Source organism: Heterodontus francisci, chromosome 5 (genome assembly GCF_036365525.1).
Source record: "Heterodontus francisci isolate sHetFra1 chromosome 5, sHetFra1.hap1, whole genome shotgun sequence".
NCBI lineage: Eukaryota > Metazoa > Chordata > Chondrichthyes > Heterodontiformes > Heterodontidae > Heterodontus > Heterodontus francisci.
In genome coordinates, this window is record NC_090375.1 from 117,678,014 (window position 1) to 117,700,930 (window position 22,917).

A 22,917-nucleotide genomic window follows, 5' to 3' on the forward strand; every position below is an offset into this window, starting at 1 on the left:
TGATCTAAAACTCTGCTGCCCATATTATTACTTGCGCCATGTCCCATTCACCCATCACCCCTGTGCTCACTGACCTACATTGGCTCCTGGTCAAGCAATGCCTCAATTTTAAAATTCTTATCCTTGTTCTCAAATCTCTCCATGACCTCATCTCTCCCTATCTCTGTAAATTCCTTCAGCCCTAAAACCTTCTGAACTGCACTCCTCCAATTCTGGTATCTTGCACATCCCCGATTTTAATAGTTTCACCATTGATGGCTGTGCTTTCAGTTGCCTGGGCCCTAAGCTCTGGAATTTCCCTATAAACCTCTCCACTTCTCTACTTCTCCTCCTCTCACTCCTTAAAACATACCTCTTTGACCAAGCTGTCCTAATATCTCCTTATGTGGCTTGATGTCAATTTTTTAAAAATTTATTTTATTTATTATTTGGAGATATAGCACTGAAACAGGCCCTTCAGCCCACCGAGTCTGTGCCGACCATCAATCACCCATTTATACTAATCCTACATTAATCCCATATTCCTACCACATCCCACCTTCCCCCTACCTATACTAGGGGCAATTTATAATGGCCAATTTACCTATCAACCTGCAAGTCTTTGGCTGTGGGAGGAAACCGGAGCACCCGGCAAAAACCCACGCAGTCACAGGGAGAACTTGCAAAGGCAGCACCCAGAATCGAACCCGGGTCGCTGGAGCTGTGAGGCTGTGATTCTAGCCACTGTGCCACCCAATTTTGTTTGGTAATACTCCTGTGAAGAATCTTGAGATGTTTTACCAAGTTAAAGTCACTATATAAATGCAAGTTGTTTTTGTATACTAACCTCGCCAATGGTAATTTCAACCCTACCATTCTGTAAAAATATCAGGCTTCGTGAAGGCAAAAGGTAGATTACTTTCATATACTTATATTTTAAATTTTTTTGTACATATAGATCTGGGGCTCCTCCGTGTTTATCCTTAATGCTGCTCTGTAATTGGCCGCCAAGAAGTATCTCTCTCATTTTGATCTCTGTCTTGCCCTATCCAATGTGCCAGAATAGCACAGCTCAGATCAGGAAATCCCCATGAGGGAGAGTTTCCTGTTCATTATTAATGGTAAAATTGTAAATGCTTTCTTTGTATTAACATTTACGCTATCCTTATAAGTAACGAAAGAAGGAAAATCTTCCTCCAATACAAGAAATTTGAGGCAGGAGCTTGCATGTTACTACTTTGCATTATACTGTATTGCAGTCCCTTCCAAGGTATTGTTATAAACAGTATTACAAAAGGCAAAATACTACTTATGTGGAAAACTGAAATATAAACAGAAAATGCAGCTTCCTGGCCTGCTGAGTATTTCCAGCATTTTCGGTTTATATATGTTATAAACAGTATGTTCTCCACTACAGAAGATAGGTTCTTTGCTTCATGGTACTGTTTACAGTTGGAGTTGAAAATGGTTAACTCTAGTAGCACAAAACTGGCTGATAGCGAATTGGTAGCTGGTTTTACACAGCGATCGAATGTTTTATCATACTGAAAATCAATGGCAAAACATGGTTTAAAGCTGGCTGCCGACTTACTGTCAGTGCATTTTGAGTTATTGGCATTGACCAGTATCACCTCAGTTATTCTTAATTCCTAAAATGGAAGCAGTGAGTATACTAATGTAAATAGTGCCGAGACTGTCCCATACTATTAGACACAAGGGTGATTCCTTTTTAATTGAAGCCAAAAAGTTATATTTTATCAAAAACTTAAATGTGTTGATGTTAGAGAAAACAAATTAAAAGTATAGGATGATGTCGATGCATGGAAGCTTCCCTCAGATAGATCTGATGGGGCTGATTTTCAGGTTCTGGAATAAGTTTGTTCTAAATAGTTAATGCAAACCTTACCAGAATAGTAATGCACTGATGGAACTCAGTTCTCCTAGGTCAGCCCATTTGATTAATTATTTACAGGAACAGGTGCAGATATGGATCTGCTTGCAAATATGATTGTTAGCATCTTGGTGGGCTTTGCTGGCTGGTGATTACCCTGGTATACCATAATTGAGGTGATTCCAAAGAACCATCCATCATATTAATCAGGCCTTCACATATTACCCCTGCGCCATCAAGTCTGCTTTCACAACTTTCCTTGGGAATAGGAGGCTGTGAGGCACTTAACATTTGCTCGAGAAAGAGAAGTGAGGGATCCATTGGAAAGTTGATGGGTGGCACTAGTGGAGCTGGAAAAAAGAAGCAGTGAAGCCATTACCACAAAGGCTTATGAAAGTTCAAGTGAAAGGAAATAAACTATAACAATTCAGAAAAGCAGTGCGCAAATTATCGTTAATAGTGGAATGAATCTTTTTGCTAGGCCCTTTTCATTTACCTCCATACAGAGTTCAGCAACCCTGGATCCCTAATAGATCTGGTTCGCATTAGCATGTTCTGCTGTAAGGGCCAGAAATTCCATTAGGACCACCACTTTAACATTCTATAAATATTATTAAGAAGCTGCTGCCAATTTCTGGTAGGAGCTTCTATCAACTGCCCCAAATCCCTCCAGAAACTTGTGGCACACAAAATGGGCATATATCCACTACAAGATGGATCGCAGCCCATTTGTATCCTCTCTTGCAGCCCTTCTGTGCCTATATCTGGAATACCAGAGTCTAATATTGGCCCTGAAATATCCTCTCATACACACACTTGGGTCTTATTTATTTAACACACACATTTATGACTGTGCTGTTTGAGATTAATTATTGCTTAAAGATGATGTGAGTGTTTAGAAATGAGTTATGTATTCTTTTGGAACAGCTCCATTGCTTGGGGTGGAAAGAGTGATGCAAGATGAAGAAGAATTTGAGAGTGCTTCTCAAGTGTCAGGGCCTGTAAGTAGATTGAATTACAGATGACTTGTCTATCGTGATGGATGATCTGTCATGATAAACCTGCTTACAAAATCCATTACCAGTCTGAAGTTTTGTTTAAATTGAATATTTGGTAAAATTTTATTGCAAGTATTATGCAAGCCTAAGGGGGAAAATCTGTATAGATTTTTTGCATGATAAAATCAGTACTATCTGCAGACTACTGGCTGAAAACAGCTTGCTTACAGGAAATTGATAAAGAAGCTCTGAAATGTTTGAAGACTATTTATCTTTTGTCAAACTTCTTTTTCACAGTCTAAGCATTTTTTGTCAACAGAAATGTGTACCAATGTATCCCCACATTTTGTACCATCAGTCAGTAAATGTCTGTCCAGATTTTTTGGGCCAGCATTTCCTGACTTAATTTTGTTTATGTGCAATTTAAAACATAAACATTAAAGAAAGAACTTCCATTTATATAGCACCTTTGATATCCTCAGGGCATTCGAAAGCACTTCGCAGTCAATTAAGTGCTTTTTGAAGTATAGCCACCGTTGAACTGTAGGCAAACATGGCATCAATTGACAGCAAGTCCCTATAAATAGCAATGTTATAATTGGCCAGCTATCTAATTGAATGTTGGAGGCTGAAGGATAAATGTTGGCCAGAACAGGAGAACCCCACCATCCCACGCACCACCCCACCCCACCCCACCCCACCCCACCCCACCCCCTGCTCTGCTCTGCTCTGCTCTGCTTCAATTGGGAGAGCAGATTGGACTTCAGATTAATGTATTTTCTGAAAGAAAGGTGTTGCAAAATTTGATAAAGCTCAAAACGGGCATGGGAATCATGAAGTGCAATTAACCTGCAACCGTTCCTTTGATGCAGGCAGCATGCAAACTTTGTGCTGCCTGCTCATTACCATGATTGGAGTGTGCAGCCAGTGCCAGGTGTGCTGTTGAGTGGCTGCATTCCTGAGCAGGGAACATAAAAAATGAGAGGCCAATAAGTGCTGCAGTTAGCCTGCCCTACTTAAAGCCAGTTTGCACCTCTTAAAAGGTGCTGGAAGTGGCTGGGGGAGACATTCTGAGCAGGAAGAATGCTGAAAAATAGCACAGGGTAGACAGAGTGCTCCAAATTTCTCCGACATAACACTGGAGGCCTTGATGCAAGAGATGCGAGATCCTTTATCCACAGGGGACCATCAGGCCCTCCAGACACTCTGCAAAAGCAGCGGGAGCAAATAGCTATCGCAGTCAATGCCAGCAATGTAGCCCTGAGGACCCAGATGCAGTTCCGCAAGAACTTCAATGACCTACACGAGTGATCAAGGTCAGTGAACGTATCTTCAAGTGCCATATCCTTAAAATGAACCATTGGCCTCACACACTGTTCCATTCAGAACTCCACCTTCAGTCATTTACCAACATTCTCGATTGAGCACGACTGATCCCTCACATTCATAGCTTCCCCTCATGCTCACAAAACTGGCACTGCTGTAAGTCTCACACACCCAGATCTCACAGCTTGCACACACTTCCAGCTATTCAGCCATGACAATCACATAAACCAAACACATTGCACCACACTCACTGACAAACTTCCCTCTCTCTTGCAGGACAAGGTGACACCAAATGCTGGCAACAGCACCGAACCTGCATGTTTTCACTCCAATAGAGAAAATGATGCTCAGCATCATTGGAGTGGCTATGATTGAGACCCGGCAGGGTTGAAAGGACCGAAGAAGACAGTATGCCCAGATCTAATCCTCCTCACATCCCACTTGCCCCCTCATCCCACAATCTTTTATCATTTACCAGCTGTGAATGGTCTAAACATGCACCTCTTTGCTTTCTCCCTCTCCCTTCACTACAACCCTCCCTTTGTGCTTTTCTCTTTTCAGAGACCCAAGAGCTGCAACCTGACCAGGCAGTGGTGCAAGAGCAAGAAGTGGAAGAAGAGACTGAAAATGAAGAAGCATCATTACTCACTATCACACTCACAGCCACCAGCTCAGATACTGACACTGGCGGCCACTGTGCTGTCATGATCTTGCATGTGGCTGTTCATTATAATATGCAAGGTGGCTGCCTCCCCCCACCCCCCCCACCGAATCACGTGATGGGGGTGGCGTCGGCAACGCCGTGAACGACATCACTTTTTACTGTGCAAGCACTGGTGCCATTTTTAAAGGGCTACAAGGCCTGTGTTGATGGATGAAAGTTGATCTCCCCCCTAACTGCAACACAAAATAAAGTTTGGTCCACCCACCCCTCCAGCTACACCAGAAAAGCCCAGATTACCCCTTTTCCATCCCAAGTGCGCTAAGTGCAGAGTTGACCCCTTTCACACACCCCCCTCCACCGAACTGACCTAAGTACAGAGTTCAACCCTCCCCCTGCCACCGCTATACTGAATGCAGAGTTGACCCCTTCCCCTCCCCACCACTACAAATGCAAAGCTCCCCCCTTCCACAACTTGGTGATGCCAGCTTTCCCTGGAAGGGAAAGTGAAGGCATGGGAGTGTCACAGGTCACTTGGAACTGCTGGTAAGATCACTCCAGCTTCCATTAAAATGTATTGAAATAGCTGATTTTAATATTGAAATCCAGGTCCCACTGTGGAGTGGCGGATGTGCCGCCACAGAGCTTCCCCGCCGCCAGGAAGATCGGGCCCGGCATAACCGGTGTCAGGCTCCGTGACAAGTCGGTGCTACTCCGATCTTCCAGCACACCCATCACAGAACTCAACACCTGGAGCTCAACAAAATCGAGCCCTGCATTTGGTGACACAGTGAGCACAAGTATCCTGCAGCCATGGCAGGGGGAAACGGTAGTACGTGCCAGCTTTCTGAAGGTCGAGGTTGCACATGAGTTTTGCTACAGAAGACTTGGATGAGCTGTTTAATTGTGTGACATACAAACAAAGGCTGATGGATATGCACATAGAAATGCTTGGTGCATTGGCAGGCCTTCCAGATAGCCTGCAGTCACTGGCAAGGAGCATGGAAGCTCCTGAGCGCTGCTCAGTTCAAGAGTGGCCTGGATGGAGGTAGCAGAGGAGATGAGCAACCATGGGGTCCTTCGGAGAACGTGGGTGCAGTGTAGGAAAAGGATCAATGACCTGCTCGAGCGATCAGGGTAAGTGTGATGGTCGCATTGTACCAAAGGGTCTCTCGTGGGGTTGACAACAATGTAAATTTGCGTGTGGGTAGGTATGCCAGGTCTGTGAATGGATGGTCAGCCTCAGTGCCACATGGCAATTGAGGCTAAATCGTGTGAAATTCAGCATATGTGAGCGATTGGACACAACGTGCGACTGACAGGACAGCATGTGTGATGGGGATGCGAGCAAACAACGGGGTTAGGTGTCACTTGACATGTAAATAACTCTGCATTTTGTCATGCAGGATAAGCAGAGACATAATGTGAGAGAGAGGTCAAAGACAGGAGGGGGTGTTCCTGACCCGAGGCTGCTCATTCCTGCTGAGGAAGAGGGTCTGCAGCTCGCAGGAGAGGAAGGAGGATGAGCAGTAGCAGCCGGCGAGGCTGGAAAGGTCAGTTGTAAGCATAGAAATGCATTCATCCTGGTGATGGCATCTGGGCACACAGGTGGCAAGTGAGGAAACGTGTAGTTCTCATACGGTGATGAAATGTAATGTGGTTCCGTTTGTTCTCTACTGCAGTTTATCATAATCCCAGGTCCAGACCGCAACCACATGAAGAACCTGAAGACACCACTTCCGGGGACAATAACACCACTGATCCAGAGAATGCACCATCACCTGTCTCTTCATCCACCACCGCCAGTGCAGTTACACCCACACAGTTCACGAAGGGATCGCGTTTCGAATCAGGGTCACAATCTGGTGATCACAACACAGACACGTTGCAGGAGCAGGCGGAGACTATGATAGCCAATCCCCTGACACACGGAGGACTGCTGGGGACCAGGCCTCTGCTGAGACCCACGCTGATGATGGGCCTCTGGTAGTGGCCACAAGAAGCCTGCTGTACCTGCAGCAAAAGGTAGGGGAATATATCTCGAAGATGCCAAGAGTCATGCATAGCTTTGTGCGGGCAATGGAGGAGTCCATGCAAGCCATGTGTTCTGCCATGTCTCAGGCAATAGAGCGCATGGCTTCGTCCATGGAGAGGTTGGTGACTGGCATGGAGAGCCAGGTAGATCAATCGACCCCTATGCGCTCTGACCTGCATTCCATCATTCTAGCCATGTCTCAGTGCTGCAGTAGCTAGGCAAGAGGGGACAAGGCAAGGTGTCCTTACCCCTCAGGGAGACAGGCAAGTGCCATTGCGCACCTAGATGGATGAGGAGTGCTTGCCAATAGCCATTGTCTCTGGACACCCCAGGGATGAGTGGACTCTCCTCATCCCCCTTGACATTGACCCCATCGCGTCCAGTAAGCAAGATCACGGAGGATGTCCCTCCACTCGTGCAGGAGTCCTCTATTCAGCCGAACGCTCAAGGCCTCAGACCTCCAGAGGACACCCATCACAGTCATCAAAATTAACAGGGCACAGAGTAGATGGCCTCCATCACAGCTGCTGATGTCGGGCTTGCACCAAGATGTAGTGTCATAAACATAAGCATAAGAGTTACTGAGAGCACAAAGGTGGCACGGGTGTCCATCAGCTATTTTTCTCACGTAAACTTTTTACAATAAATCTTCAAAATTGGTCGTGTGTGCATTCACTTCATCTTGTTTGGACGAGCTTAGTTGGAGAGCTAAATGTAATGACATGCCTCATGGTTGGCACACTTTGATGCTTACAGAGGAGATACGGACATTACATTTAATGTGGATGTCACCATGTTGAGATTCATAGATCAAACTTCAATGAATGATTATGTGACTGTCCAGTTTTGCATTTGACAGTCTGTGGAATATGGCTGCACCTGTATGCTGTGCTGACACTCTCATTTGTGCACTGTCATGCTGCCTGCTGCTGGAGTGTTGTGCTGCAAGAGTCCTCCTCAGCACCATCCTCTTCAGCTGCTCCTGAGTTTGGGCGAAAATTGGGTATATGAGAGCCAGGTTATTCTCACTATAACTGTTCATAAGGCAGATAGGGAAATGAACACATCCTTGTCCAATGCTTTCATCCATAGAACTGATGAGCAATGAGTTGCTAAACTCCTCCCATTGTCCACACACACAACTTCACCCACCCCACTCTGGTTGCCTCCCAATTCGATCTGCAAACCTTGAAGCTCCCCAAGCATCTTGAGATACTGTGAGAATATGGTGCATGTGAACTTCCAGCTCAAGGCTGTGACCCTCCACCCTCCTGTCACCCTCATGCTGTACCAATCATCCTTGATCCTCCCAACATCACCTTAGCATCTTCCCTATTTAATCCTTGAACCAAACCCTGTCACTGTCCAATTGGACATGCCTTCTCTCCCCTCTGAGCTTACACCCGTCCCCGTCGACCTGCCCCCTCTGATCGCATTATCCTTTGAGTACCTGTCAGATCCCCTGACCCGCCCTACAAGACCTTTGAATACGCCAACCTCAGACTTGACCTCCCCCTGTGACTGTAATCATTCCCTCTGCCAGCCAGCACCCTGAGTTTGACCCACAGGACCCCAACGTCGACACTACTGACCCCTCCAAGGCCCCTCATTTCCCTTACCTGACCTATCTCCCATCCTCCACCACATGCCAGACACTTCTCACTTCACTCCTCCTTTCACCCGACCCAAACCCCCCTGCACCCCTGTTTCATCCTTACAATTCCCGAGAATCCAGCCAAACTACCGTTCTCCTATTGCCCTTCCTTGTCCCGCTGAGTTCAACAAACTAAACCGCTGATCTCAGACACAACTGCACAAACACGACTGTTGAACATCACCTTGAAATGCTCGTGAAGCGGGTGCCACAAAATTCCCACATGCCCTTCAGTTAATCTGGAAGATAGGATTTAATTGCAATTAATTATAAGAAATTGAGTATTTACTGCATGCAAATATATTAAAAGTTAGAACCTGCCACAGGATAATATGAGGACCGATCCACCACAAAGACACTGCTGACTTAATCTCAGATTCTCAACCCGCCATCAGGAGAAAGAAATTTTGATTCCCACCCAGGAAAAAGAAATTTCAACTCCTGCCTTATTAAGTCACCTCGCCTGCCATGTTTCCCGCTCTTGCAGGCCCCATATAATTCCCCCTATTGTGTTCACTTTTGGGCAGCACACTTTCGGAAGGATTTGAAGGGTTTAGAGAGGGTGCAGATAATATCTGCGAGAATGGCACAGTGGCGCAGTGGTTAGCACCGCAGCCTCACAGCTCCAGCGACCCGGGTTCAATTCTGGGTACTGCCTGTGTGGAGTTTGCAAGTTCTCCCTGTGTCTGTGTGGGTTTCCTCCGGGTGCTCCGGTTTCCTCCCACATGCCAAAGACTTGCAGGTTGATAGGTAAATTGGCCATTATAAATTGCCCCTAGTATAGGTAGGTGGTTGGGAAATATAGGGACAGGTGGGGATGTGGTAGGAATATGGAATTAGTGTAGGATTAGTATAAATGGGTGGTTGATGGTCGGCACAGACTCGGTGGGCCGAAGGGCCTGTTTCAGTGCTGTATCTCTAAACTAAATGGTTCCAGGGATGAGGGCCTTCAGTTACAAAAATAGATTGGAGAGTCTGGGCTTCTTCTTCTTAGAAGAGAAGGTAGAGAGGAGATTTGATAGAAGTGTTCAAATCATGAGGAGTCTGGACAGAGTAGATAGGGAGATACTGTTCCCATTGGTGGAAGGGTTAAGAACCAGGGAACACAGATTTAAGGTGATTGGCCAAAGAAACTACGGCGACACGAGGAAAAACATTTTTACATAGCAAATGGTTAGGATCTGGAATCTACTGCCTGAGAATTTGGTGGAGGCAGATTCAATGGTGGCTTTAAAAAGGGAATTGGATAACTATCTGAAGAGAAAAATATGGCAGGTCTATGAGGAAAAGGCAGGGGATTGGGACTAGCTTTGCTCTTGCTGAGAGCAACATGGACATGGTGGGCCGAATGGCCGAATGTTTTACCCGTTCTATGATTCTATGTTGATAGGGTGGAATGAGGCAAATAGAGTGTGAGGAGACTTGTGTGGGCCATTAACACTGGTTGGGCTGATTGGTCTGTTTCTGTGATCTAAATTCCATGTAAAAGGAACAGTGGAATACACCTCATAGATCAATGGAATCTGGAGTCTCTTGGCAGAATGTATGTAATCTCTGTCTTCAGACTGACAGACAGATCAATGGAAACTGGTGCCTCCAGGCAGAATACACATAAACTGTGTCTGTATACCAACTGATTCTTCCGATTATTCTTTTTTGAAGTGTTCATTTCAGATCAGGTACAGGAAATAGTCTCAGGATTGCAATCTTCTTAAGAAGCAAGGAGTCTGAGCTGAAACTAATTGTTTACTTGCATTAAAAGGTTGCAATCACTATATTGTGTGTTTATGATTTCAGAGTAATTCTATATGCATAATCTTTGCACATGTTCAGTTCTCTAGGATTGCCAAATCCTCCTCGCCAAAATGGAAGCAGGTTAATAATACAAAATCATCACTAGAAGTAATCTCAAAAAAATTCTTTTTAGGAGCAGGAGTAGGCCATTCTGCCCCTCGAGCCTGCTTCACCATTCAACGAGATCACGGCTGAGTTTCTACCTCAATGCCATTTCACTGCACTATCCCCATATCCCTTGATACCTTGAATATCTAGAAATCTATCACTCTCAGTCTTGAACATACTCAATGACTGAGCCTACACAGCCCTCTGGGATAGAGAATTACAAAGATTCATCACCATCTGAGTGAAGAAGTTCCTCCTCATCTCAGTCCTAAATGGCCTACCTCTTATTCTGAGACTGTGTCTTCTGGTTCTAGACTCCCAAACCAGGAGAAACATCCTTCCTGCATCAACCCTGTTGATCCCTGTAAGAATTTTGTATGCTTCTTACAGAGCTCGACAGGGTTGATGCAGGAAGGACACTGTGCAATCAATAGTGAACACCTACACTTCTGATCTTGTGATGGAGTGAAGACCATTGATAAAGCAGCTGAAGACGGTTGGGCCAGGACACTACCTTTTTCCCTCCCAATTTTCTTCCTCTGCTGTAAGTAGTGTTACATTTCAGGCTACCATTGCACGGGTGCCAGCAGCTCTTTGATATCATACCCAAGTGGTCATTCTTCCTTTTTGAGCCTAAGCAGTATCAGAAAGGAGGAGACATCGCAATAAGTATAATCCATGATGGAGCTTGTAACAAAAGCAATGTAATAATTGTGGGGGACTTTAGTCTTCATGGATTAGACTAATCAAATTGGCAAGGATGGTTTAGAAGATGAGTTTGTGGAATGTTTTTGTGACAGTTTCCTGAAGCAATATGTTGTAGAACCAACTAGGGATAAAGCTATTTTAGATCTAGTGTGTAATGAGGCAGGATTAATTCACAATCTCATTGTAAAAGATTTGCTGGGAAAATAGTGATCATAATACAATGTACTCCAATCACAAACAAGAATCTTAAACTTAAACAATGCTAATTACATGGGTTTGCGGAGAGAGCCGGCTGAGATTGATTAGGTAAGTGGACTTAAATGTATGGCAGTAAATAAATGGTGGGAAACATTTAAAGAAACAATTCAATATGTTCAGCAAAAATACATTCCATTGAAAAATAAAGGTTCAGCAAGAAAGATCCATCCGTGGCTTACTTAGGAAGTTAAGGATAGTATTAGATTAAAAGAAAAGGCTCATAATATTGCAAAGAATAGTAGCAAATCTGAAGATTGGGAGTGTTTTAGAAACCAGCAAAGGGCCACGAAGAAGTTGATGAAAAGGGAAAAAATAGAATACGAAAGTAAACTAGCTAGGAATATTAAAACAATGCAAGAGCTTTTACAAGTATCTAAAAAGAAAGAGAGTAGCTAAAGTAAATGTTGGTCCTTTAGAAGCAGGGACAGGAGAAATTATTATGGGGAATGAGGAAATGGCAGAGATATGGAACAAATATGTTGTGTCTGTCTTCACAATAGAAGACACAAGTTGCATACCAGAAATAGAGGGTAACCTAGGGACTAAAAAGAGTGAGGAAATTAAGATAATTAATATCAGTAGAGAAAAGGTATTGGAAAAACTTAAGGGACTAAAATCTGACAAATCCCCAGGAGCTGCTGGCCTACATCCTAGGGTTCTAAAAGAGATAGCTACAAAGATAGTGGATGTGCTGGCTATGATTTTCCAGAATTCCTTGGATTCTGGAACAGTGCCTGCAGATTGGAAGTTAGCAAATGTAACACTGCTATTCAAGAAAGGAGGGAGAGAGAAAACAGGGAACTACAGGCCAGTCATCCTGACATCAGTTAGTGGGAAAGTGCTGGAATCGATTATTAAGGAAGTATTAACAGTGCATTTAGAAAATCATAGTCTGATCAGGCAAAGTTAACACAGTTTTATGAAAGGAAAATCATGTTTCACAAATTTATTAGTATTTTTTGAGGATGTAACTAGTAGGGTAGTTAAAGGGGAACCAGTAGATATGGTATACCTGGAATTCCAAAAGGCATTTGATAAGGTGCCATACAAAAGGCAAGATAAGAGATCTTGGAGTTGGGGGTAACATATTAGCATGGATGGAGGATTGGTTATCAGGCATAAAGCAAATGGTAGGCATAAATGGGGCATTTTCAAGTTGGCCGACCGTGACTAATGGAGTGCTGCAAGGATCAGTGCTGGGGCCTCATCTATTTATGATCTATATTAATGACTTAGATAAAGAGACGGAAAATAATGTATCTGAGTCTGTTGATGATATGCAAGTAGGTAGGAGTGCAAGCTGTAAGGAGGACACAGAGAGGCTGCAAAGAGATATAGACAGGTTGGGCTGAATTTTGTTGAGCTCCTGACGTTGGGCTCCATGCGGGGAGGAGCCAGAAGATTGCAGCAGCAGTGGCCCGCCACGGAGCCCGATGCCGGGATTGCCAGGCCCAATCTTCCCAATGGCGGTGAGGTTCCATGGCAGCGCCCCCCGCCGCTCAGCAACAGGACCTGACTTTAAATATTTAAATAAGCTCTGCATAAATTTAAATCCAGTTCTCTGCAATCTTACCATCGCATCCGGATCTTCAGTGTGACAGGTGGCACTCACGTACTTTCCCCTCCAAGTAAAGCTGGTGCCACTGAGGTGGGGAAGGGAGGAATCAGAGAATTTTTAATGCAGATGGGGTGGGGGGGGAGGGGTGGGAATGGGGTCAATTCTGCATTTTTAGTGTGGTGGGGGTGAGGGGAAGGGGTGACCTCTGTGTAGTTGGAGAGAGAAGGAGTCAAGTCTGCAATTTCAGTGTATTTGGGATGGGGGGAAATGGGCCAAACATTTATTTTTAGTATAGTGGGGGGTGAGGAATGGGGGAAACTTTGCATTCTCTGAGCAGGACTGGCAGCCCTTTACAAATGGCACCAGTGCTTGTGCAGAGACAGCTGACGCTGTTCAAGTGATTGGGGGTGGAGTGGGGGGGGGGGGGGGGGGGGGAGGGAGGGTGTCCGCCCTGCATATTTAAATGACTTTGGTGGCATAGCGGTGTGCAGTTTTTTTTCTCCCGCCGCTGCTACTGGCAGGAGAAAATAAAATCCAGCCCATTAAGTGAGTGTTAAACAAGATGATAGATGGAGTACAATGTGGGGAAGTGTGAGCGTATTCACTTTGGCCGTAAGAATAGAAGGGCAGAATATTTTTTAAAAGGCATGAAACTTTTAAATGTTGATGTTCAAAGAGACTTAGGTGCTTATACAAGGAACGCAGAAAGCTAGCATGCAGGTACGGCAAGCAATTAGGGAGGCAAATGGCATATTGGCCTTTATTGCAAGGGGATTGTACAAGGATGAAGAAGTCTTGCTACAATTGTACAGGGCTTTCGTGAAACCTGGAATACTGTGTGCAGTTCTGGTCTCCATATTTAAGGAAGGATATACTTGCATTGGAGGCAGTACAGTGAAGGTTCACTAGGTTGGTCCCTGGGATGACAGGGTTGTCCTGTGATGAGAGGCTGAGTAAGTTGGGTCTATATAAATTGGGTCTAACTAGAGAAAGGATTGGCCCACTAAAGGACAAAGGAGGAATGTTATGCTTGGACTCAGAGAAAATGGGTGAGATTCTAAACGAGTACTTTGCATCGGTATTCACCGAGGAGAGGGACATGACGGATGTTGAGGTGAGGAACAGATGTTTGATTACTCTAGGTCAAGTCGGCATAAGGAGGGAGGAAGTGTTGGGTATTCTAAAGGGCATTAAGGTGGACAAGTCCCCAGGTCCGGATGGGATCTATCCCAGGTTACTGAGGGAAGCGAGAGAGGAAATAGCTGGGGCCTTAACAGATATCTTTGCAGCATCCTTAAACACGGGTGAGGTCCCAGAGGACTGGAGAATTGCTAATGTTGTCCCCTTGTTTAAGAAGGGTAGCAGAGATAATCCAGGTAATTATAGACCGGTGAGCCTGACGTCAGTGGTAGGGAAGCTGCTGGAGAAGATACTGAGGGATAGGATCTATTCCCATTTGGAAGAAAATGGGCTCATCAGTGATAGGCAACATGGTTTTGTGCAGGGAAGGTCATGTCTTACCAACTTAATAGAATTCTTTGAGGAAGTGACAAAGTTGATTGATGAGGGAAGGGCTGTCGATGTCATATACATGGACTTCAGTAAGGCGTTTGATAAGGTTCCCCATGGCAGGCTGATGGAGAAAGTGAAGGCGCTTGGGGTCCAAGGTGTACTAGCTAGATGGATAAAGAACTGGCTGGGCAACAGGAGACAGAGAGTAGCAGTAGAGGGGAGTTTCTCAAAATGGAGACGTGTGACCAGTGGTGTTCCACAGGGATCCGTGCTGGGACCACTGTTGTTTGTGATATACATTAATGATTTGGAGGAAAGTATAGGTGGACTGATTAGCAAGTTTGCAGATGACACTAAGATTGGTGGAGTAGCAGATAGTGAAGGGGACTGTCAGAGAATACAGCAGAATATAGATATATTAGAGAGTTGGGCAGAGAAATGGCAGATGGAGTTCAATCAGGGCAAATGCGAGGTGATGCATTTTGGAAGATCCAATTCAAGAGTGAACTATACAGTAAATGGAAAAGTCCTGGGGAAAATTGATGTCCAGAGAGATTTGGGTGTTCAGGTCCACTGTTCCCTGAAGGTGGCAACGCAGGTAAATAGAGTGGTCAAGAAGGCATACGGCATGCTTTCCTTCATCGGACGGGGCATTGAGTACAAGAGTTGGCAGGTCATGTTACAGTTGTATAGGACTTTGGTTCGGCCACATTTGGAATACTGCGTACAGTTCTGGTCGCCACATTATCAAAAGGATGTGGATGCTTTGGAGAGGGTGCAGAGGAGGTTCACCAGGATGTTGCCTGGTATGGAGGGCGCTAGCTATGAAGAGAGGTTGAGTAGATTAGGATTATTTTCATTAGAAAGACGGAGGTTGAGGGGGGACCTGATTGAGGTGTACAAAATCATGAGAGGTATAGACAGGGTGGACAGCAAGAGGCTTTTTCCCAGAGTGGGGGTTTCAATTACTAGAGGACACGAGTTCAAAGTGAAAGGGGAAATGTTTAGGGGGGATATGCGTGGAAAGTTCTTTACGCAGAGGGTGGTGGGCACCTGGAACGCGTTGCCAGCGGAGGTGGTAGACGCGGGCACGATGGAGTCTTTTAAGATGTATCTAGACAGATACATGAATGGGCAGGAAGAAAAGAGATACAGAACCTTAGAAAATAGGCGACATGTTTAGAGAGAGGATCTGGATCGGCGCAGGCTTGGAGGGCCGAAGGGCCTGTTCCTGTGCTGTAATTATCTTTGTTCTTTGTTCTTTGTTTATATTGTCTGGAATTTACAAGAATGAGAAGTGATCTTTTTAAAAACTACAAGATTCTGAAGGGGCTTGACAGGTAGACACTGGGGGGTTGTTTCCCCTGGCTGGGGAATCTAAAACACAGAGGCACAGTCTCAGGATAAGGGGACAATCATTTATGATTGTGATGAGGAGAAATTTCTTCACTCAAAGGGTTGTGAACCTTTGGAATTCTCTACCCCAGAGGTTAGTGGATGCTCCATCGGTAAATATATTTTAGGCTCAGATGGACGGATTTTTGGTCTGTCAGGGAATCAAGGGATATGGGGAGCAGGTGAAAAAGTGGAGTTGAAGCCCAAGTTCAGCCATGATCATATTAAATGGCGGAGCAGGCTCGATGGGCCAAATGGTCGATTCCTGCTCTTATTTCTTGTGTTCATACGTGCTTAAAACCTATTACATTTCTAACTTTTCCAAGTTCTGAGGACATGAAATGTTAAATCCATTTCTCTTTCCACAGATGCTGCCATCTGATGCTGAGTGTTTCCAGCATTTTCTGTTTTTAATTTCAAATTTCCAGCATCTGCAGTAATTTTCTCTTATAATTTTAATCAGCTCTATTAGGCCACCCCTCAGTCTTCTTTTTTCAAGAGAAAGGAGAACCAGCCTGTTCATCCTTTCTTGTCAGGTATAACCTCATAGTACTGCTATCATTCTGGACCACATAGACTTCAGACTTAATTTTACTGTGTGTATGCAGCTTAGTTAACTGAGTTAATGAAATGTGGGATTTCTATTGTTGAGATATTGTGCAGATATTTTTGATAATTCAGATCTTAATGAGTTATTGAGGGTCAGGAGGAAACTAACCATGTGGGAAGGATTTTTTGTCTGCTCAGTTTTTTTAATATTGAAAACAATTAGTAATAAATTTTCCAGCTGCACCTCCTCTCCAACCTGTGAAGCTTCTTCATTTGAAAGGAAAGAACCCCAGCCCGTTCAGTCTATCCTGATTGTTCTAATCAGTTCTAATCTCTCAGTTCTGGTAAATCCTTATTGCGCCCTCTCCAGTATATCCATATCCTTTTTGTAATATGGAGACCAGAACTGTACGCAGTACTTTAAGTGTGGTCTAATCAAGGTTCTTTTCAAGTTTGACTTCTTTGAATTTCAAATTTTTTCCTCCAGAAATGAACACAAGTGCTTTGTTTGCATTTTTGTGGCCTTATTAACCTATGTTGCTACTTTAATGATTTGTGAATCAGTACCTCTAATTCCTTTACTCCTCTACCCCATTCAGATTCTTATTTTCCAAGGAGTAGGCTGCCTCCTAATTCCTCCGACCAAAATGTAGCATCTCATACTTATCTATATGAAAATCCATTTGCCATTTGCTTGCCCATTCTGCCAGTTTATGAATATCTTCTTGTATTTTGTTGCAGTCTTCCTCAGTATTAACTATACCCCCAATTTGGTTTCATCCACAAATTTTGAAATTGTACTTTTGTTTTCTGAGTCCAAGTCTTTTATGTAAATGGTGAACAACAGTGGTCCCATCACCAATCCTTGTGGACTACCATTTCATACCTTCTGCCAGTCTTAGTAAATACCTTTCACACTATTCTGCTTTTCTTACCACCATTTATGTAGTGCTGGTGTTTCCTGTGGTCAGTTTAGGGCTGCCAATTGCTGGAAATTGTGAGGACAGTTTGTCTATGCCCATTTGCATCTATTCATAAGTAGTTGGCTTGGGTTCAATCACAATAGCAAATTGTGTGTTTTTATGGTCAAATTATGGTGGTAATTTGTTTGAAGTAAGATTCTGGCAGTAAGTCTCACCACTCCATTTCACTCTCTTTACCAACTCACAATTGCCTTATTTTCTAACGGCGGTGCAGCTTTTGTATTCTATTTGATTTTTTAAATTACTGCACCATTCCAGCTATTGAGAGTGGTATGACGACCAACACTATCAGGCTTCTTGTTAATTCAATCCCATCCACTGTATATTTATGATGCTCATTTTTAACCAACGTGCTGTAAAGCAAATAGGAACTTTCCACTTAGTTGCATGATGAATGAATTTGGATACCCACATTTTTCTTCATTATAAATTTCACATGATCAGTTTTCGCTACAATTATGTTCTACTGCACATTTTACAGTTTTAATAGCACCTCTTCTAATCTTCAGGATTCTACACCTTTAAGCAAGGTCAGGACTATAATTAGATTTATTTCAATCACTGCCTCAAGCAAACAAAAGTAGAAGAATGGTTTTGCTCTCAGTAACCCACCATTTTATTTTCTGTGAGATTTGGTCGTAGCTTTTTACTGTGGGATTTGGAGATAGACAATGAGAAGGCTGAATTGAAAATGACAAGTGCAAACAACTTTTCCTACTTACTGCCTGAAGAAAAATGCAGGTCCCTGAAATAATGCAGGGATTCTCCTGCCTTAACTCTGGCGGGAGACTGGTGAAAGCTCCAAATAAATGGTGCAAATTGTTGAAAAAGACGCCTGCTGGAAAGTGTACATGTATGAATGTCAAGTGAGGACAGAACTGAGCTCAGCTGTGATTCATTGGCCAAATGACCTGCTGGCATACCAGCCCTAAATTCCTTTGCAGGTGGTTATTTTCAACCCTTTATTCCATTTCTCTGGGGGTTCCACTAGTCCCCCACCTGAGTTACAGGGTAAGACTAGTTGAACCCCTGTGGAATTTCAGAACCTCACTGTCTAGGTTCATCTATGTTTGAGGTACGAAAAAATGGCTGGCATGCATAGAATTGTACTCCAAAATATATCCATTCCCCTCTAGAGAGGAGGAGAACATAGGAGCAGGAGTAGGCCATTTAGCCCCTCGAGCCTGTTCCGCTATTCAATAAGATCGTGGCTGATCTATGACCTAACTCCATATATCTTAATACCTTTGGATAACAAAAATCCATCAATCTCAGTTTTAAAATTCATAATTAATCTAGCATCAATTGTCGTTTGCATGAAGAAGTGTTTCCTAATTTCACTCCTGGAAAGTCTGTCTCTTTCTTTTTGACTATGCCCTCTAGTCCAAGACTCGCCAACGATAGGTAATAGTTTCTCCTAATCGACCCTATTTGTTCCCCTTATTATCTTGAAAACCTCGATCAAATTGCCCCTCAACCCTCTTAATTCCAGGGAATACAACACCAGTTTGTTTAATCTCTCCTCATAGCTTAACCCTTGGAATCCAGGTATCATTCTAGGAAATTTACACTGCACTCCCTCCAAGGTCAGTATATCCTTCCTAAGTTGTGGTACCCAGAACTACTCTCAATACTCCAGGTGCGGTCCAACCAGGGCTTTGCACAGCTGAAGCATGACTTCTAACCCTTGTATTCTATCCTTCTAGATATAAAGGCCAGAATTCCATTAGCCTTTTTGATTATTTAAATAAATTATTTATTTAAAGAATTAAAATATTCAAAGTTCACAAAATTGAATTGTAAAATGTATTCCCTATTTTCTATATATACAGTACCGACCGTTCTGGGAATCCTGTATATTGTCCAGCCAAAGTGGAAGGTCTTTGAATAAGAAACAGCCAAAAGATTTGTTGGCATCAAAGGAACTGTTAGCAGTGGAGAAGCATATCATTGGTATGTATGAATTACTCCTCTATTTAGTATTTTTTCATACAATACCTTGGGAAGATTCTTTTAATCTTCACCTGTGTTCTTTAATAATTAGAAAAAGTGTGCATGATACATTTTGGAGAATTATGCAAAAACAGAAACAGGATTATTACCATTTGTAAAGATATTGGCCCTGAGAATCCTTGGGCCCACTCTACCAGCATCAGTGAAGCGGAACAGGTGCTGCTGACCCTGCCAGAGTATCAGGGTCAGTTTGGGGTCAATACATTAACATATATTGGGATGGCATGCACCCCAGCGTGTTGGGTCCTTGTATAGAAAGGAAGGTGGGAAACGTGGCACCAGCAGTCCACTTTGGGAGCTGCTGGTAGCCTTCCACAGAATGTAAACCACCTCATTGATTAGTCCCCTTTCCAACAGTGCTGACTAAAATTTTTCATCGTTTCATTTCAACCCCGTCAAGCCCGACTTCCGCCCTTGGCTGACCTGCATGTTGGTTTCATCCCAGGTCACTGGGCAATAAAGAGGCAGTGGCTGAGGAAATTCATGGTGTGCAAAATCCTTTCCCTCAACCGCACTTCCTCTTCTATCGGCCATGTTTGGGCGGGTGGAGGTTCCATCTACCTTAGGCCCTGCACATAATGTAAGGCACCAGTCATCTGGCTGGAGAGCTTTTACATTTCCAGGGCCTGCTCAAATTTAGGATAGAAAATCAAAAGTGCACTGTTAGGTACATGTAATCCTACCCACCGAAATTTCCTTTATGTATACAAAATTGGTGATCTATAACGACTGTTTGCAGTACGAAAGATATCTGCTCCATTGTGATTTGTACTATTTTAGTCTGATAACAGTAAGACTTCTTTCCATTGTGGTGCTAATCCTACTGGTAGAATGGAAGTTTGAAATAAAAATACAGATCGTGAATGTAAGTAATACATTGCAGTGACAAAAGCACTGAATGTCACAAATAATATTAAAACTTAATAAAATTTCAATTACTGATTGCTCCAATTTAATCATAGTTGCTCATTTGTCTGCAGAAAGATTGACCTATTCACAGGGAGCTTCTGGAAATAGTAATGTAGATGTTGGGCTGAATTTTATGGGCTCCATGAGATGGGTTTGGAGGTGGGCGGGCCCATAGAATTGCAACGAGAGGCAGGCAGCGAAGGCATGTGCCACCGGCAACCCCCCCTCCCCCCACCTCCCTGTTGCAACACAATTTTATCAGGGTAGGATAGGCCAACAATGGCCTTCCCGCCCAGAGACCAATTGAGGCTCTTAGGAGATCTATTAACGGCCACTTATGGGCCTCTTCCTGCCGCCGCTGGAATTTAACCAGTGGTACGGGGGGGTCTCCGTCAGTAAAACAAGGCAACCTCCCTGTGAGCTTGGGAGGGGCCCTCCTCCATGGGCAATCTGTGACCCATGGAGGGGCCCCCACTGGGAAAACCTGCAACTCCCTAAACCCCCCTTCCCCCTGCACTAAACGCCCACCCTCCACCGATTCCTCACTGGGACCTGCTGGTCTGGCCCTGGTGATCCCGCCTCACTGACCTTGTGTTCAGGCTCCAGCGCTGGGCCTGGGTCCAAGGCGTCTGGCAGTGGTCACCGCTCCCGGTGGTGCTGCCGATACTGCCAAGCTGCCGGCCCTGTGATTGATTGCCAGCTGTAGAATTGCTCCAGCTGGCCGAGGCAGGATTTCCCCTGCCATTTTGGCCCAGTGCCAGGTGCCCCATGGTTAGCGCAAAATCCAGCCCATTAACTGCAAACCATGGTGAGAATTGATATTGTCCCAATGGGGTTTTCTAGTCTTGCAGGAGAGGTGTTTAAATGGAGCCTGTCCAACAAGTATGATAGGAAAGGAAAGATACAGACATATGGTTGATGAGAAGAATGTTAGCCAGTCATAGTACTTTAAGCTTGTGATATTGCAAAGAAAAAGGTTGTGTGTAACAATAGAACTGCTACTAGAGGAGGAACACCAGTCTTGAAAACCTTACACCCACATGACGAGGAAGCTTTGCAGTTTGTGGGAACACAAAATGGAGAAGCAGCTGTAAAAGGTGATGACGTAGATGACCAGGTGCCAAGATCAGGTTATTGGGCATGAGGGAGCACAAGTCTTTTCGGTATTATGTGGATTGTCAAGATGAACAGGTTGGCTCATCAAGATCCACAAGTCATCCCCCATTCTCGCCAATCTTGTCATGGCATCTTGGCTGTTTCAGAACAAGCCCAGATACATCAATTCAGGAAAAAGTAGTCAGTGAATCAGAAGGGTTATCACTATGTGAAACGCCATGCGGTAGAGAGCATGAGGATCTTGGAATGTAAGAGCGGAGAGAGTGCTGCTCCTGAGAACTGTGGAGAAATTACCACCTTCAACTGAGTAGCCTATGAATGACCAAATCTTCAGAAGAACAATGTTTCTGGAGCAAACATCTTATGTGGAGTCACTGGAGACAGTTTCCTTGCATATGGTTGAGATGATAGAATGTTAGAAGGATTCCACTGCGATACTCTGCAGAAATTTCCTCATGGAGCGTGGCAAGAGATTTCTACAACAACAAGCTACCACTCAGTGTTTCTGATGACATTGGTGGTTTCTGAAGTGGCAGCGACCACTGATTCAGCAGATTTTGTGAAGATCAGCCTGAAAACAACATTTTCACAGGGCTTGACCGGCATTATTCCATCTGTAACGGCACCAACCAGCATCTGAGCTTGTGCCAGGCACCAATGAGTTGCAAAGAGTGAGAACAGATGTTGCTCTCTCTCTAATGATAGGTGACAATGCACCAATTTTTTTAAGGCCCCTCCAATACCAGCACCTGAAGGAGATTCAGACCTGCTCCTGGCTCCCCTTGCCAATGCAAGAGCATGCCAATCAGAACTTGCTCCGTGAAGGATAGAAGCTTTACTGAGATGAGAATCACTTCAGTCCTTGAAGGCTCCAGAGGAACCTTTGCAGCCACCTATCTCTCAACCCTGCATCATTTTTAGAAGTGAGAGATGAGAAGCAAGTAAAGTAGCTGGCATGAAGGATAGAGATACTGGTAAGAAACAGTTGCAGTTAGAGTGTAGGAAATTATTGGAAATTTTAGTGAACTTTGTTGTGGAAAGTCAAAATTATTTGACCGCATAGGCATCAGAGTTCCTTTTTGTAGATATTCATTATTTTTATTCATTCCTATGATGTGGGCATTTATAGCAAAGCACACTGGATTCCCCATGGGGTATGCAGTGAACTATACCCAGAGTATTGCCTACACACAGAGTGAAGACCTGAAGGATTCTTCAAGATTAATTCAGCGGAATATTTAGGTTAGTGCAGCCTGAGGTTAATGGCATTGCAACTATACAATTAAAGTAGCTAATCAGACAATCAATTGTAGCACCACAAGACCACGTGGAGCACAGCATCATCTCAGGAAATTACTTGGCATTTCCTCGCGGACAAAGATTTGGGGAAGGTTGCAGGCTCGCTGGAGGTTAGTCAGGCCTATCCGTGACTGGCAGAGTCTCCCACAGCGGGTGCAAGTGAAGGTGTAG

The 22,917-nt window shown here is 44.2% G+C and overlaps 1 protein-coding gene across 4 annotated transcripts in view; it reads left to right on the forward strand.

The window, feature by feature from the left end:
* The window catches only part of c5h8orf34 (chromosome 5 C8orf34 homolog), a 567,297-nt gene that overhangs the window by 487,769 nt on the left and 56,611 nt on the right, over positions 1-22,917 (forward strand). For all 4 annotated transcript variants that reach the window (XM_068031961.1, XM_068031962.1, XM_068031964.1 and 1 more), the window contains exons 10-11: positions 2,798-2,871; positions 19,242-19,362. In XM_068031961.1, coding sequence (XP_067888062.1) covers positions 2,798-2,871; positions 19,242-19,362 — 195 coding nt within the window. The remainder of the gene's footprint in view (positions 1-2,797; positions 2,872-19,241; positions 19,363-22,917) is intronic.